Below are 16,722 nucleotides of genomic sequence, written 5' to 3'. Positions count from 1 at the left end.
GCATCTGGACAAGCTTATGTGAGTCTTAGTCGTGTTACATCACTGGAAGGTCTGGTTATAGAAGGCTTTGATGAAAAGTACATATATTGTAATGAAGCTGTTGCTGATGCATTGAATACTATGCCAAAATTTATTGATGAAGATAATATAGGTAGTACACCAGGTAATATGACCATTATGATGCATAATATCCAGGGATTGCAGTCTCATTATATGGATTTAAAATGTAACAATGTCATGATGAAAGCTGAATTTATTTGTCTGACAGAAACTTGGACTGAAGATCAAATACAGTTTGACATGCAACTAAATGATTTCAAAAGCTACCACCAACCAAGATGTTTCTCATATAATGATTCTAGTGAACTGACTCAGTTGTTACAACAACAGTGTCATGGAGGTGTAGCTGCATACAGTAAAACAAATCAAACAACAAGTAGACTTATGCTGCCTGTCCAAAACATTGAATATATTGCTTTTCAGATCATTTCTAGTGTGTCATTAGTAGTTGTTGTTATTTATCGACCTGTATCATATGTGCTTCGGGAATTTATATCCAATATGACAATGCTTCTGAATGAGCTGCACAAGGTTACCAATAGGTGTATAATAATGGGAGACTTTAATGACGATATTTTAAGTGTCAACACAAACTGTAAATCGAGCATTGTGAAGTTGATGAGTGAGCATGGTTATAAGCAGTGTGTTGAAGATGCTACAACTGAGAAGGGAACATTAATTGATCATGTCTACGTGAGAGGTTTAGAATCTATTCAAACTGAGGTCATTCCTACATATTATAGCTACCATGAGGCTATTCAAATTAAACTTTGAAATAAATGACAAAGAAAACAAGCTTAGCCATCACAAACATTATTTTACAGATTAAAATTTTTAAAACATCAGCTGTTATTTTAAGTATAAATAAGATTGACACATTACTACTGCAGCACAGCAATATTAAAATAATTACACAATATCAAATAAGTTTTTCAATAAACTAATATAGCATCTGTAAATGACACTAATCAATTAAACAGCTGAAAACAGTATGATTTTTCTGAGATTGTTTGTTTATTTTTTTCTACAAGACATCAGGAAACTAATTCAAAATACAAGGTGATAATGAATGGACTCATACATAAAAAAAGGTCAAACAAGATCATATTTATTGTAAGAAAGCAGAAGATGGATGTTTAAGTTTGTTTAATGAAAAATTGGCTGAAGTATACATGATGACTGATTTCACATTGGAGGTTATAGCATCAATAAGAACCTAGCCCTACGAATGAAAAAACGCACAATTTACAAGAACATTATAAACAAGAAATAAAGCATCATAAAAAGAGCAACAATAAATAACACATCATGATCAATGTAGATCTTTACTTTAGTGAGAAAGTTATGGGAATGTAATTTAATTAACTAAAAAGTGTGCAAAGTTATCAATGTATTTAGACTTAAAATCTGTTCAGCAGGAAATTAATTGATTCTGAAAGTGGATGATGAAGTATTAGTATTAACTTGATGGATTGTTACTTATTTGACAATGAAAATAAATAATTGAAAGTTTTGATTGTGAATTTTACATACAGAGAGGACATGTAGCACCAAGAACAATTGACTGCTTAAGTCATGACACTATGCTCCGTCTACTGTACAACAATGAGGTGACACCATGTCCCCTACTTATCTGGGAGTCTTCATCACACACTCTGTCTACTGTACAACAGTGAGGTGACACCATGCCCCCTACTTATCTGGAAGTCTTCATCACACACTCTGTCTACTGTACATACAGTGAGGTGACACCATGCCCCCTACTTATCTGGGGGTCTCCATCACACACTCTGTCTACTGTGTTGCAGTGAGGTGACACCATGCCCCCTACTTATCTGGGGGTCTCCATCACACACTCTGTCTACTGTGCAACAGTGAGGTGACACCCATGCCCCCTACTTATCTGGGAGTCTCCATCACACACTCTGTCTACTGTGTTGTAGTGAGGTGACACCATGCCCCCTACTTATCTGGGAGTCTTCATCACACACTCTGTCTACTGTGTTGTAGTGAGGTGACACCATGCCCCCTACTTATCTGGGAGTCTCCATCACACACTCTGTCTACTGTGCAACAGTGAGGTGACACCATGCCCCCTACTTATCTGGGAGTCTTCATCACACACTCTGTCTACTGTGTTGTAGTGAGGTGACACCATGCCCCCTACTTATCTGGGAGTCTTCATCACACACTCTGTCTACTGTGTTGTAGTGAGGTGACACCATGCCCACTACTTATCTGGGAGTCTTCATCACACACTCTGTCTACTGTACAACAGTGAGGTGACACCATGCCCCCTACTTATCTGGGGGTCTCCATCACACACTCTGTCTACTGTGCAACAGTGAGGTGACACCCATGCCCCCTACTTATCTGGGAGTCTTCATCACACACTCTGTCCACTGTGTTGCAGAGAGGTGACACCATGCCCCCTACTTATCTGGGGGTCTCCATCACACACTCTGTCTACTGTGCAACAGTGAGGTGACACCCATGCCCCCTACTTATCTGGGAGTCTTCATCACACACTCTGTCTACTGTGCAACAGTGAGGTGACACCCATGCCCCCTACTTATCTGGGAGTCTTCATCACACACTCTGTCCACTGTGTTGCAGTGAGGTGACACCATGCCCCCTACTTATCTGGGGGTCTCCATCACACACTCTGTCTACTGTGCAACAGTGAGGTGACACCATGCCCCCTACTTATCTGGGAGTCTCCATCACACACTCTGTCTACTGTGTTGTAGTGAGGTGACACCATGCCCACTACTTATCTGGGAGTCTTCATCACACACTCTGTCTACTGTACAACAGTGAGGTGACACCATGCCCCCTACTTATCTGGGGGTCTCCATAACACACTCTGTCTACTGTGCAACAGTGAGGTGACACCATGCCCCCTACTTATCTGGGGGTCTCCATCACACACTCTGTCTACTGTGCAACAGTGAGGTGACACCCATGCCCCCTACTTATCTGGGAGTCTTCATCACACACTCTGTCTACTGTGTTGCAGTGAGGTGACACCATGCCCCCTACTTATCTGGGGGTCTCCATCACACACTCTGTCTACTGTGCAACAGTGAGGTGACACCCATGCCCCCTACTTATCTGGGAGTCTTCATCACACACTCTGTCCACTGTGTTGCAGTGAGGTGACACCATGCCCCCTACTTATCTGGGGGTCTCCATCACACACTCTGTCTACTGTGCAACAGTGAGGTGACACCATGCCCCCTACTTATCTGGGAGTCTTCATCACACACTCTGTCCACTGTGTTGCAGTGAGGTGACACCATGCCCCCTACTTATCTGGGAGTCTCCATCAAACACTCTGTCTACTGTACATACAGTGAGGTGACACCATGCCCCTTACTTATCTGGTAGTCTTCATCACACAGTGTGTCAACCTTAAAGGTGAGTTTGTACTATATTAATGTGAGTATTGTTCATCATGGAAATGGATCTTAGAATTAAGAATGGTTAATGATATTATGTCTGTGCTAAGAGAAAAACAGATACACTAAATACATACTGTTCAGTTTATGTACAATGTATTCATTTCCTCAGTTCAGTGGCAAAGTAAAAAAAATAAAATAAGGTGATGTCTGATTAATTATTGTTTTGTTCATCTTTTAATATTAATGTTAATGTATTTTTGTGTTTGTTACCTTATCTGACATGTGTTTGGTATGTGTTTGTTGTTGTTTACAAGCAACATTGATGTTTAACATACGCAATAAATTTCCAAAGAGTTTCCAAACATGAACAATTTAATGAAAAATGTTGTTATAAATTCTTTGTTTGATGTACAAACTGAATACCTATTTCTTATTAGAACTGTATGCTGAGTGTCTTGATCAACCTTATTGCTGGATCTTTACAAACGTGATCTACATGGGCCATATCTCACAGTTTTAATGTTGTGAACATCTTGATGTTGGTAAGTTTACTATTTGATGAATGCCACAATAAAAGTGCATGTTAAAGCTTGTAGAACGTGGATTGTTATCTGTCCACAAGGTCCATTTCGTGCTTAAAATGCTGTAACTCAGTATAAGATGTAAATAATTGTTGTACTTGTGTGACGTACATGTATCATACATGTCATAAATTAACTGCACTGTTAACTAAGGTACATGGTTTAAAAAAACGGCAATGATAGTTATTGACATCAACTTCTATATTTCAGGATATTTAAAGGTGTAACTGAAGGTGTTTATATTCTCAACAAATTTAGATCCTGTGCATTTCTGGGTATGTTACATAGTTGATTAGTGTAAGTTATTTTCGTAGAATACAGTACACTTAATATATGTTGTAAATTTTTTTACAGGACTAGTCTTAATTGGAGTGTGCAACCTTGCCATGTATGTTCATCTGAAACAAACAATTGACCATCTGATACTCATCTATCTTCACCCAGTGAGTCACCATGTGCTGTCTACCCTCTTGTTGCTTCTCAGGACAGCTGTATTGTTAAGCCATGTTACATTTTCTAAATTTTAAACAATTTAGTTGGAGTTACTTCTGCAGCACTAAAATTAATAATCAGAATGTTAACGATGCATTTTTGTATTAGTTACAAGTTGTTAATGTGATAATAGTATTTAACAGCCCTTGAAGTGAAGACAGTGTGCTATTAATGGGCTAACTGATTCAACCAGGGACATGCATCATTGTATAGGGTGTGTCGTGGTTGAGCAGATTAGAGTACCGAATTCAAGCTCTGGTGATTCTGTTCAGCGGAGTGTGGGTTCGAATCCCGGTTGTGACAATTGTGTCCCTGAGCATGACACTTCACTATAATTGCCTCTCTCCACCCAGGATAAATGGGTACCTGTGAGGGCAGAGTTAGTTCTTGTGATTGATTAACTTTGATTGCGCTACATATTTGGCGGCACAGGCTGTATACTCCCCAGGGAGCTGAGATGGTTTAAGGAATGATTTAAGCAATGACCAGTAACCAAAGGTAATAATGTTGAAGCGCCATGAGCGTCACTGCATGGCGGACCTGAGCGCTGTATAAGAAGCCACTTTTATTTTTATTATTAAGAATGTTAAGGGATCATGAGATATTATACAAATGATGAATGTTTATGAGTGCAATGGTGCGAATATGTTCATGAGTTGAAAGATGGAATGATCTATTCCCGAGGCGGAGCCGAGTTACATGGAACGAACCATTTTCAACAAATGAAAATATTTGCACTATTGCACAAATGAAAAACATTCATTATTTGTTTTATATGACATCGAAGTAGATCTTTGTCATTTTGATTGGAGGATACAACTTTCAAAACAAACAAACTGTAGGCCTACAATTTTTAATTGTGAAATTACACCCGTTTCTTTCGGGTCGGCCTGTTGGGTTCAACAGTGACAATGTGCGTTCTGTACAGCTATTTGAGACACTCGGATGCCAAATGTAGTATGTGCATTGTAACACTGCTGCGTTACCAAAGACTAGACATGCGCAAGCAGTGATGTTTGTACTCGGTGTGCAATAGTACTTTTCGGATGCAACAAAAAATGCATGGTTAGTGACGTACCGTGCAATAGTACTTGAATTTATTTGCTATCACGTGACGGACAGTCCTCCAATTAAATGGCAAGGATCTGATTGTGTGTTATACATATCACTTATCACACAAGCGCAAGTGGAATACAGAAAAACATAGCGCTTCTGCGTCCCAATTTTAATGAGGCCGAAGGCAGAGTTGGATCTGGGATGCAAACGCCCTATATTTTACCATATTGCACAAGCACGTGTGTTATTTTGGAGCCATTTTCCAGTCTCACCCTCATTTAAAAAAGAAACAAACAACTTCATTTGCAATTTTTGAACCATTTTATTTTATTTATAGCCGTTTACGTGACTCGTTTTTCGTCACTCGTCCGAAGAATTACTAGCAAAGCTTTAATGCATGTAAGGAGCGTCACTGTTTCTTAAAATTGCCTAGGTACGCCATTTTGTTAACAGAGAGTAGCCGTTTTTCGCGCGACAAACAGCTTGCACTTGCACAAAATTTATAATGTAATTTTTGCACTCTCTGTATGCAGAGCGTGATGCATTGACACTCGCAATCCGCAGTGTGCAATATAAAAGTGGAAGATACTAATGAATGTAATAGAGGCATGTGTAATAATGTTATACTTTGTGCAGTAATGCAGCACTGCTAGCTCTCCATGATTGTTCAGAAAGTTCACTGAAAACCAACAATTGTGAACCAATCGTGTTGCTTACGACTATTAATCAGTGACACAATCCTTTAGTCTTTTCAGCACAATTTTTCCAACATTTATATAGTGCCAGCATGCCGCAATAAGCCGCAATGCATCTTGGTAATTAAAAATTAGTCGCTACTAAAGAGTCAAAGACGAGAGTAGCCAAGAAGTAATCACTAGTCACCCCAGGCTTAGTTGTAATTAGGGTGATCATATCGTTAAACCCCTACTTTTGGAATGAAGCGTATCGTTATATATGTATTTCCAGACGTTGAAATTTACTTGAATATTATGGTCGCCCATGATAGAGCTAGTCACGCCAATTGTTACTATTCCTCATTATTAAAGAGTAAGGGATGTTGTACTAATGTACAATTTAACACCTACGTGTAAGGCAAACTTTTTTCAGAGTGTTACTTGATGTGATCAGCAATAAATTTTGAACTGTAAACATTAAGAGTGCTGAACAATAAAGATTTGCATTGGGTAACAAAACATCTTTGATTCATCATTAATTTACAGAATGGTCCTTACGCTTGTCTTTGTGCCACACTAAACCCCATGAAGTTGAGAAGTTTTTGTAATTCTTAATTGAAATCCTAAATACTGGTTCAAACTAAAAGAAGAAAACGTTTGTGCAGTTTGTGTAAGCCACTGGAGTCCGGCTGTTGGGGATCAATCCTTCATCCACAAGCTCCTTCCTTAAAAAGTAAGCAGACAACCTAGAGGCAGAAGGAACATGTCGAAATTGGTCCATATTTCGAAGAAATTATTCTTATAAACCCCCAAAGTAGCTTAACACAGCAATGTATGCTATAACCACACTAGTGAACCAGACACTATTATACCATGCCTCATATCATGATATTGCTCCATGCTCATATGCAGGTTTCCTGCTCATTTCTGCAATTGTTGAAACAACAAACACCCGAAAAACACTGTTTTTTCCAAACATAATAAACTCTTCGCTTTTCTAACCCCGTCAAAGAGTTTTTGTTTGACACGGTAATTTCCCAAAGTAAAGCTAAAATACTGGGATTTGTTCAGGCGACTCGCAAACTTGACGACTATTTACCCCTGAGATCATTCCAAATCCCAAAGGTGTATTTTCGTCGTCCACGCTCGTCGCCTGAAACGAACCCAATGTATGCCCATTGGTTGTGTACAAATCCAATGGAGTATGTCCAGAACACGGTTAGAAAAAAAATACAACGATGCCAACATCGGGACAGCGTCGTAGACTCCCCTCAAGTAAGTCCTCAATCCAAACAGGTCCACACTGTATTGCAAACACCCATAGAGAAAGTGTACAGCCACATGAAAGCGACTGCACCCAGTTTAGTGACTACATCCAGAAGTACTACGTTGTACCCATGACGGCAAGATTTTAATTTATTCGTTAATGATAGACGTCCCTTGATTGGTTTTAATGGACGGAAACCATTATTTTTAGAATCAGTATATTATTCAACACAACATATCAAATTTAGGGAACTAACAGATAAATAATTTTGAAGTTATTAAGTTTTTGACCATTTAAATGTTGACATTTGAAGAGCCATTGTGTTTGTGCACAGACACAAAACGTGCAATACATGACGTCATGGTGACGTCGTCCGGATTTTAAGGCCATGGAATTGTTATACAGTACCCAAAAAGTACAAAATTGAAAAAAAAATTGCGATCGGACGTTTAGTTTGTGAGATATGGCAATCTAAAGATTGGCTAATTAAATATTCATGTCGTTATAACTTAGTTAATTAATTATTTAATTTATGCAAATTACATTTAACTGAAACTTCAAGACCTAAGCTTTAATATAATATAGGGTCTGACTCTTTTATACTAAGCCAAGTATGATTTTTGGCTTTAACAAAATGCCCTGGTTAAACCTATGGGCTTTTGACGGATACAAATAATAATAATAATAATAATAATAATAATAATAATAATAATAATAATAATAACAAATAAAAATCTTGACGATTTCAATAGCTGTTCCGACCACTACGTCGGAACAGCTAAATATTCAGAGTTAAATGTCAATAACTCATTGTGGCTAGTCTACTCTATGAGGGTTGCCAAATGGCTCCCTGAATTCATAGCCCGTGTATTTAACATGTGATTACAGTGTGATGTACAAAATATTCAGAGTTAAATTTCAATAACTCACTGTGGCTAGTGTACTGTATGAGGGTTGCCAATTGGCTCCCTTCATAGCCCGTGTATTTAACATGTATTTACAGCATGAAGTACAAATATTCAGAGTTAAATTCCAATAACTCATTGTGGCTAGTCTACTCTAATGAGGGTTGCCAATTGGCTCCCTTCATAGCCTGTATATTTAACATGTACATACAGCGTAATGTACAAATATTCAGAGTTAAATTTCAATAACTCACTGTGGCTAGTCTACTCTATGAGGGTTGCCAATTGGCTCCCTTCATAGCCCTGTATTTAACATGTATTTACAGCGTGATGTGCAAAATATTCTGAGTTAAATTTCAATAACTCACTGTGGCTAGTCTACTGTACGAGGGTTGCCAATTGGCTCCCTTCATAGCCCGTGTAGTTAACATGTGATTACAGTGTGATGTACAAAATATTCAGAGTTAAATTTCAATAACTCACTGTGGCTAGTCTACTGTATGAGGGTTGCCAATTGGCTCCCTTCATAGCCCGTGTATTTAACATGTATTTACAGCATGAAGTAAAAATATTCAGAGTTAAATTCCAATAACTCATTGTGGCTAGTCTACTCTAATGAGGGTTGCCAATTGACTCCCTTCATAGCCTGTATATTTAACATGTACTTACAGCGTGATGTACAAATATTCAGAGTTAAATTTCAATAACTCACTGAGGCTAGTCTACTCTATGAGGGTTGCCAATTGGCTCCCTTCATAGCCGGTGTATTTAACATGTATTTACAGCATGAAGTACAAATATTCAGAGTTAAATGTCAATAACTCATTGTGGCTAGTCTACTCTATGAGGGTTGCCAATTGGCTCCCTTCATAGCCCGTGTATTTAACATGTGATTACAGTGTGATGTACAAAATATTCAGAGTTAAATTTCAATAACTCACTGTGGCTAGTGTACTGTATGAGGGTTGCCAATTGGCTCCCTTCATAGCCCGTGTATTTAACATGTATTTACAGCATGAAGTACAAATATTCAGAGTTAAATTCCAATAACTCATTGTGGCTAGTCTACTCTAATGAGGGTTGCCAATTGGCTCCCTTCATAGCCTGTATATTTAACATGTACATACAGCGTGATGTACAAATATTCAGAGTTAAATTTCAATAACTCACTGTGGCTAGTCTACTCTATGAGGGTTGCCAATTGGCTCCCTTCATAGCCCTGTATTTAACATGTATTTACAGCGTGATGTGCAAAATATTCTGAGTTAAATTTCAATAACTCACTGTGGCTAGTCTACTGTATGAGGGTTGCCAGTTGGCTCCCTTCATAGCCCGTGTATTTAACATGTACTAGCGGGATGCCGCGCTCGCGGCACCCCGCTAGGATATAAAAATCCTTTACACAAATATTTCGAAATGTGGGTGAGGGTGTTATACGCCTCTCTCAATATTTATGCATGGCGTCATAATTCTAACCCAAAATGAAGCTATTTCGCACGTCCATCACTACTTGCAGTGGCTGTACCCACCTCGTTTTGGGTTAGACAACGTACCTTATGCATCTAGAAACTATAAGGCACTGTAGTGAATTCCATTAACAGCTACCAAGCATGTGTTAGCTTTTAGTGCTCGCACTGGAGACTTTTACCATTCCCCTATTGTATATGACCATCTGGGAATGTCAGCTGTAAATGGTGAACAATGAACTCCAAAACCCCCAGTGTAGTATAAAAGCCTATTGTAAGTTCCTTTGTTTACGCCTATTGAGCAGGCCCTAATCTTTTTCCTTAGTGTACATAGCCATATAAAAGCAAATGCAGACAATAAACCACCCTCACTCTTCTCCAGCTTTTGGTACAGAAAGGTTGTATCTCTCTAACTTATATAGTCGTAGTATTTAGGTTCATTTATTGTGGTTGTCCAAAGGCTGACTGGAAACTGAATTGGTAGTACACTACTCCTATACAGCAACCTTTCAGCTGGAGGACACCATTAGGGTATAAAGTAATATCTCTTAATAGTTAAATATAAATAGTAGTTAAGTAATTGTATTTGTGAGATCTTATTAATTTGAATGAAGTCAAAGCTGACCAGCGCCGCCAAAATGAAGCTTAATTCTGCCCAGACTCAGAAATAGGGTAAGTGTATATAATTGTAACCAAATACCCTATAACTGGTGATCCCGACGTGATAACTTAATTTATTTAACTGCAGTCTTTGTAAGAATTACTTCTCATTTATAATCGGTGATGATTCGATGTTTATTTTTGGCTGATTCTAGAGCACATAATTTTATTAAGTACCCTAAGTTACCAGATTATGCATTCACCGTTGATTTAATTTCAATTCGCGGTGCTAAAATTTATAACCTTGTCGGTCCAGCCATACGTAAACTCCAAAGTTACAATACTGCTGATCAAACTATAATTAGATTGGCCGCCGGAGTTAACGACTTGACAGCATTTGTATATGATAGTCTGCACGAAAAAAGAGTGTTAAAGCCCTCACAGCACACAGCCGACAGTTTATTTTCCGAACTACTCAAATTTAAAGAGGCAATTTTATCGGCCCGACCAAATACCGTTGTTTTATTTACCACAATTCCAACTACATCATTCGCTAAATTTCAGAGCAGCAAAAAACTCAGCACTCCTATTCTCTCTGAAAACGACCTTCACATATATCAGCACCAACTTGATACAACCATCGATAATATCAATAGTCTAATCATAAATCACAACCAGGTCGGACAACAAGGAATACATTTCAAAACCTTATGTTGGCATAGTTATATAAGAAAGAGTTCTAGACGACAGCGGCGTGGAAAAACCACACACGTTGTACGAAACCACTTCGCACACCTATACGATGGCCTTCATGGCGATTCAAAGTTAAAGAAACAATGGCACTTAGCAATGTATAAAGTGTTTGCCCTGGATCGTCAATCATTTATTCACATCCGTAATTAAATTAACAATTGTTGATGTAAGTCGTTTTTAAACTCTAAGAACTATGGATGAACCACTTGAAGTAAAGGCGCCATTGGCAGCAGTCAGTCTCAAATTACCACCTTTCTGGCCGAAAGATCCAATAATCTGGTTTGCCCAAATAGAGGCACAGTTTCATACCCGAAATATTACTAGTCAATCTACTAAATTTGCTTATGTAGTATCTTCACTTCAACCAGAAATCGCTCAGGAAGTAAGAGATTTACTTATAGATCCCCCTACAGTTGATCAATATGATAAGATTAAGTCAGAACTTATCAAACGAACTTCTGAGTCCGAACAAAAACGACTACATCAGTTGTTAATTTCCGAAGAGCTTGGTGATAGAAAGCCTTCCCAACTTCTTCGCCGCATGAAACAACTTCTAGGGGAAAATAAACTAGAAACTAGTATCTTGAGGCAATTGTTCCTGCAACGTTTGCCTCAGAACGTACACTTAATTCTAGCATCCTCAAGCGATGGTTTGGATCTCGATCAATTAGCTATCATTGCAGATAAGATCGTAGAAGTGGCATCCCCATCACCTGCAATAGCCGCCTGTACAATAGCCGCGGGCTCAGATACACCATCTCAAGCATTTGATGCAAAATTTGACAAATTACAAGCTCAAATTAACCAATTAACGACCTTAATGCAAGGCCTAGTTACAGGTAGCCAAGAGAGTAGGAATAGTCGTGGTAGAGATCGCTCAGGGAATAACAAGTACCGAAGTCCATCCAGGCAGTCTAGAGACGTGCCACGGGCAGGTTCAGAATGTTGGTACCATTGGCGGTTTGGAGACAAAGCAACCAAATGTGTCAAACCATGCTCATACCCGGATTCAAACTCAAATAGACTACCTCACCAGGAAAACTAGAACGCCAGCATTTAGGGACGACAAATTTGTCTGGCCAATCCAAAAGTCGTCTATTTTACGTTACCGACAAGTTCACTGGTACTAAATTTTTGATCGACACTGGTGCCGAAGTGAGTGTTTTACCACCTAGCATTAGGGATAAACAGAATAGTAGCCCTTATACATTGCAGGCAGTTAATAAGACTCCAATATCAACTTACGGAGAAAGGTCAATGACGTTAGATATAGGCTTAAGACGAGCTTACAAATGGATTTTTATCATCGCATCTGTACCTATACCAATACTCGGTGCAGATTTCCTAAAGCATTTTTCTTTAGCAGTAGATGTTAGAAATCGTAAACTTATTGATACATTGACTGAATTAAACGTTTCAGGCTGCAGAGCATCAATAGTTTCACCCAGCCCTGTTTTTGCCATACCAGATAGCATTGGTATACCTCTTTTACTTAGAGAATATTCAGATGTAACTCGGCCGAATTTTCAAGAACATCCCGTTAAACACAATGTCACGCACCATATTACCACCACGGGCCCACCAGTAAATGCACGTCCCCGACGATTGTCCTCGGACAAGTTACATATAGCCAAAGCAGAATTTAATCACATGCTTGACTTGGGAATAATCCGTCCCTCAAAAAGCCCATGGTCTTCACCTTTGCACATGGTACCTAAAAAAAATGGCGATTGGAGACCTTGCGGTGACTATCGTGCTTTAAATAATGCCACAACACCTGATAGGTACCCGATTCCCCACATTCACGATTTTGCATCAACCTTACATGACAAGAAGATTTTCAGTAAAGTTGACCTAGTCAAGGCTTACCACCAGATACCTGTTGAACCCGAAGATATACCAAAAACGGCAATAACTACACCTTTCGGCCTTTTTGAATATATAAGAATGCCCTTCGGGTTAAGAAATGCTGCGCAAACATTTCAAAGATTTATCGATCAAGTATTACATGGCCTGGATTTCACCTATGCTTATATTGACGATTTGTTGATTGCAAGTGAAAATGAGCAACAACATGAATATCATCTCAGACTACTTTTTGACCGCTTACGAGAATACGGGGTGGTAATCAACCCTAGTAAATGCGAATTCAAAGTAACTAGTCTTGATTTCTTAGGCCACCATATTGACTGTCATGGTATCAAACCTTTGGAAAATAAGGTGAAGTTAATCCAAGACTTTCCAGTACCAATTTCACTCCGCAAATTGAGAGAATTTCTGGGATTGATCAATTTTTATCGGCGTTTCATCCCACATTGCGCTGATATTTTACAACCCTTGACTGACATGCTGTCTTGCAAGTCAAAAGACAAAGCGATTTCACTTACTGAATGTGAATTGGCATCTTTCCAAAGAGCAAAATCTACTCTAGCTGAAGCTACTATGTTAGTACACCCAGCTGTAGACCTACCTCTCTGTCTAATGGTAGATGCATCCAACCCTGCAGTTGGCGGTGTACTTCAGCAATGTGACAACGACGTTATGAGACCAATTTCATTCTTCTCTAAACGTTTACAACCAGCAGAGACTAGATACAGTACTTTTGGTCGTGAATTGCTGGCTGTATACTTAGCCGTACGTCATTTTAAGTATGCTTTGGAAGGTCGTAACTTCTATATTCTGACTGACCATAAGCCGCTTATATATGCTTTTAATGCAAGGCCCGATAGATACTCGCCAAGAGAAGTACGTCATTTAGACTATATTTCTCAGTTCAGTACTGACATCCGTTACATTAAAGGTAAAGAAAACCTTGTAGCAGATGCTCTATCACGATATGACATAAGTTTAGTTACCGATCCTAGCCTTCCCGGTAGTGAGGTGAACTTTGAACAAATCGCCCTTCAGCAAAAGACAGACCCAGAGCTATGTAAGCTACGTGAATCGTCTAGTCTTCAATTTGAAGAGGTGCCTATTCCCACTTCACACAATACCATAATTTGTGACACATCTACTGGACATCCACGTCCATACGTCACTCCTGAATTCAGACGTAACATTTTTGATTCGATACATAATCTATCTCATCCAGGTATTAGAGCAACACAACGCCTAATAACTCACAGATTCGTATGGCCGTCAATTAACAAAGATGTCAGACTCTGGACCAAACATTGTATCCAGTGTCAACGTGCCAAGGTACATCGTCACACAGTGACTCCGATAGGTACCTTTGCAACACCTGACGCTAGATTTAGCCATGTTCACATTGACATTGTTGGTCCTCTACCCCCATCCAACGGTTGTTGCTACTTACTCACATGTATAGACCGATTTACAAGGTGGCCTGAAGCAATACCCATTGCTAACATTACAGCTGAAACTGTAGCAAAAGCATTTACTGAAAGATGGGTAGCTACATTCGGTGTTCCCGCAATAATAACCACAGATAGAGGTAGACAGTTCGAATCAAACTTGTTCCAACAACTATCCCAATTAATAGGCAGCAAACACATTCGCACTACTGCGTACCATCCAGCAGCAAATGGATTAGTGGAACGTTTCCATCGGCAACTTAAATCTGCTTTCAAAACGCAGAGCGAGCCTAACAGATGGACTGAATCACTACCACTTATTTTACTAAGTATCCGCTCATCATTAAAAGTGGATATTGGTTGTAGCGTTGCTGAGTTAGTGTTTGGATCCACTCTGAGATTACCTGGTGAACTCTTAGTCCCGGTCAGTAATTTTGATAGTCTAGACCCAGCCGTGTACGTTGACCGTTTGCGCCGACACATGTCTGAATTAAAACCAGAGTCTACAAGACCTAATCAACGCAAAAGTCACATTCATACCGATTTACATTCATGTTCCCATGTGTTTGTACGTGTAGATTCGGTAAAGAAACCATTACAACCACCTTACCAAGGCCCGTACCGAGTCATCGACAGAAAGAGTAAATTCTTTATAATCGAAAAAAATGGCAAACAAGATTCAGTTAGCATTGATAGATTAAAGGTTGCTCACATTGACTCAGAGACAAAATCTATAACAACACATGTTGTTGAAAAACCAACACCAGCCAGTGCCCCTGAACAGAAGTCGGAAAGAATTACTCGTTCTGGACGTCATGTTCGGTGGCCAAGTAGATATGTACATACCGTAGTAATAGATAGATGAAATTTTGTAAATAACTTTTGTATATTATTATCGATCACTTCCTTGTGAAGTTGTGATCTTGGAGGGGGCTAGATGTAGTGAATTCCATTAACAGCTACCAAGCATGTGTTAGCTTTTAGTGCTCGCACTGGAGACTTTTACCATTCCCCTATTGTATATGACCATCTGGGAATGTCAGCTGTAAATGGTGAACAATGAACTCCAAAACCCCCAGTGTAGTATAAAAGCCTATTGTAAGTTCCTTTGTTTACGCCTATTGAGCAGGCCCTAATCTTTTTCCTTAGTGTACATAGCCATATAAAAGCAAATGCAGACAATAAACCACCCTCACTCTTCTCCAGCTTTTGGTACAGAAAGGTTGTATCTCTCTAACTTATATAGTCGTAGTATTTAGGTTCATTTATTGTGGTTGTCCAAAGGCTGACTGGAAACTGAATTGGTAGTACACTACTCCTATACAGCAACCTTTCAGCTGGAGGACACCATTAGGGTATAAAGTAATATCTCTTAATAGTTAAATATAAATAGTAGTTAAGTAATTGTATTTGTGAGATCTTATTAATTTGAATGAAGTCAAAGCTGACCAGCGCCGCCAAAATGAAGCTTAATTCTGCCCAGACTCAGAAATAGGGTAAGTGTATATAATTGTAACCAAATACCCTATAGCACCCCCGTGATCCTTATAGGGGTGTAATATGTTGGGCCTCCCTAACGTTACACATTTTTCAAATCAGCGTTGATAGGTGAAACTGACCGTTAGCCAGCAATAACTAAAGTTTCTTTTGTACTACACTACCAAAACTTTCTCCAAACACTCAATATACATTCATAATGCTTGCATTTCCTTTTTAAAAAACATCGTCAAAAATGACATTTTTACGTCCCACGATACATAGCGTTGCTACAGCACTATAAGTAAAGCGAGTTTTTGGAACATGCTGTGTGCCACAAATCTAATTTATCTACTGTTTTTTTTTTCGGGGGGGGGCGGGGGTGGTAAGAGCGTAGGCCTCTTTTTAGTTTACTCATCTGAATTGGTCTTGTAAACTTTCTGGTCAATAGGCTGCATGTATAACGGGAGCACTTAACGTGAACGTCAAAAAAGTGTTTTGCAGGCAGAGATGCCAAGTCCAGAGGCTAGCTATGTGTGAGATTTTTCAAAGCTCAACCCCCATCCCCCCCGGAAAAAAAATTGCCAGTTTAAGAAGGCCTTTTTAAATCGCCGCTCAACCTTTTTTTTTTTTTTTTTATAAATAAATAAAACAATGTGAAATTTAATTGTGGA

At 39.0% G+C, this 16,722-nt stretch overlaps 1 protein-coding gene and 1 long non-coding RNA gene across 2 annotated transcripts; both read left to right on the top strand.

The window, feature by feature from the left end:
* The first annotated feature begins 3,122 nt into the window (after positions 1 to 3,122).
* LOC139943063 (uncharacterized) lies at positions 3,123 to 6,722 on the top strand. Its single transcript, XR_011786742.1, has 3 exons — positions 3,123 to 3,480; positions 3,902 to 4,006; positions 4,400 to 6,722. It is a non-coding gene; the product is annotated as an uncharacterized lncRNA (long non-coding RNA).
* A 4,456-nt stretch (positions 6,723 to 11,178) lies between these two features.
* LOC139943048 (uncharacterized) lies at positions 11,179 to 12,831 on the top strand. The gene has a single exon (XM_071939860.1). It carries the CDS (start codon positions 11,452 to 11,454, stop codon positions 12,301 to 12,303), a length of 852 nt encoding a protein of 283 aa, XP_071795961.1. The 5' UTR covers positions 11,179 to 11,451; the 3' UTR covers positions 12,304 to 12,831.
* The last annotated feature ends 3,891 nt before the right edge of the window (positions 12,832 to 16,722 follow it).

Source organism: Asterias amurensis, chromosome 10 (assembly GCF_032118995.1).
Source record: "Asterias amurensis chromosome 10, ASM3211899v1".
NCBI lineage: Eukaryota > Metazoa > Echinodermata > Asteroidea > Forcipulatida > Asteriidae > Asterias > Asterias amurensis.
Note: the sequence above shows the minus strand (reverse complement) of the source record. Positions and strands in the feature narration are given on the sequence as shown.

Bases quoted from the DNA above. Each gene is read 5' to 3' on its own strand.
- LOC139943048 (XM_071939860.1), top strand. From the start codon at position 11,452: ATGGATGAACCACTTGAAGTAAAGGCGCCATTGGCAGCAGTCAGTCTC.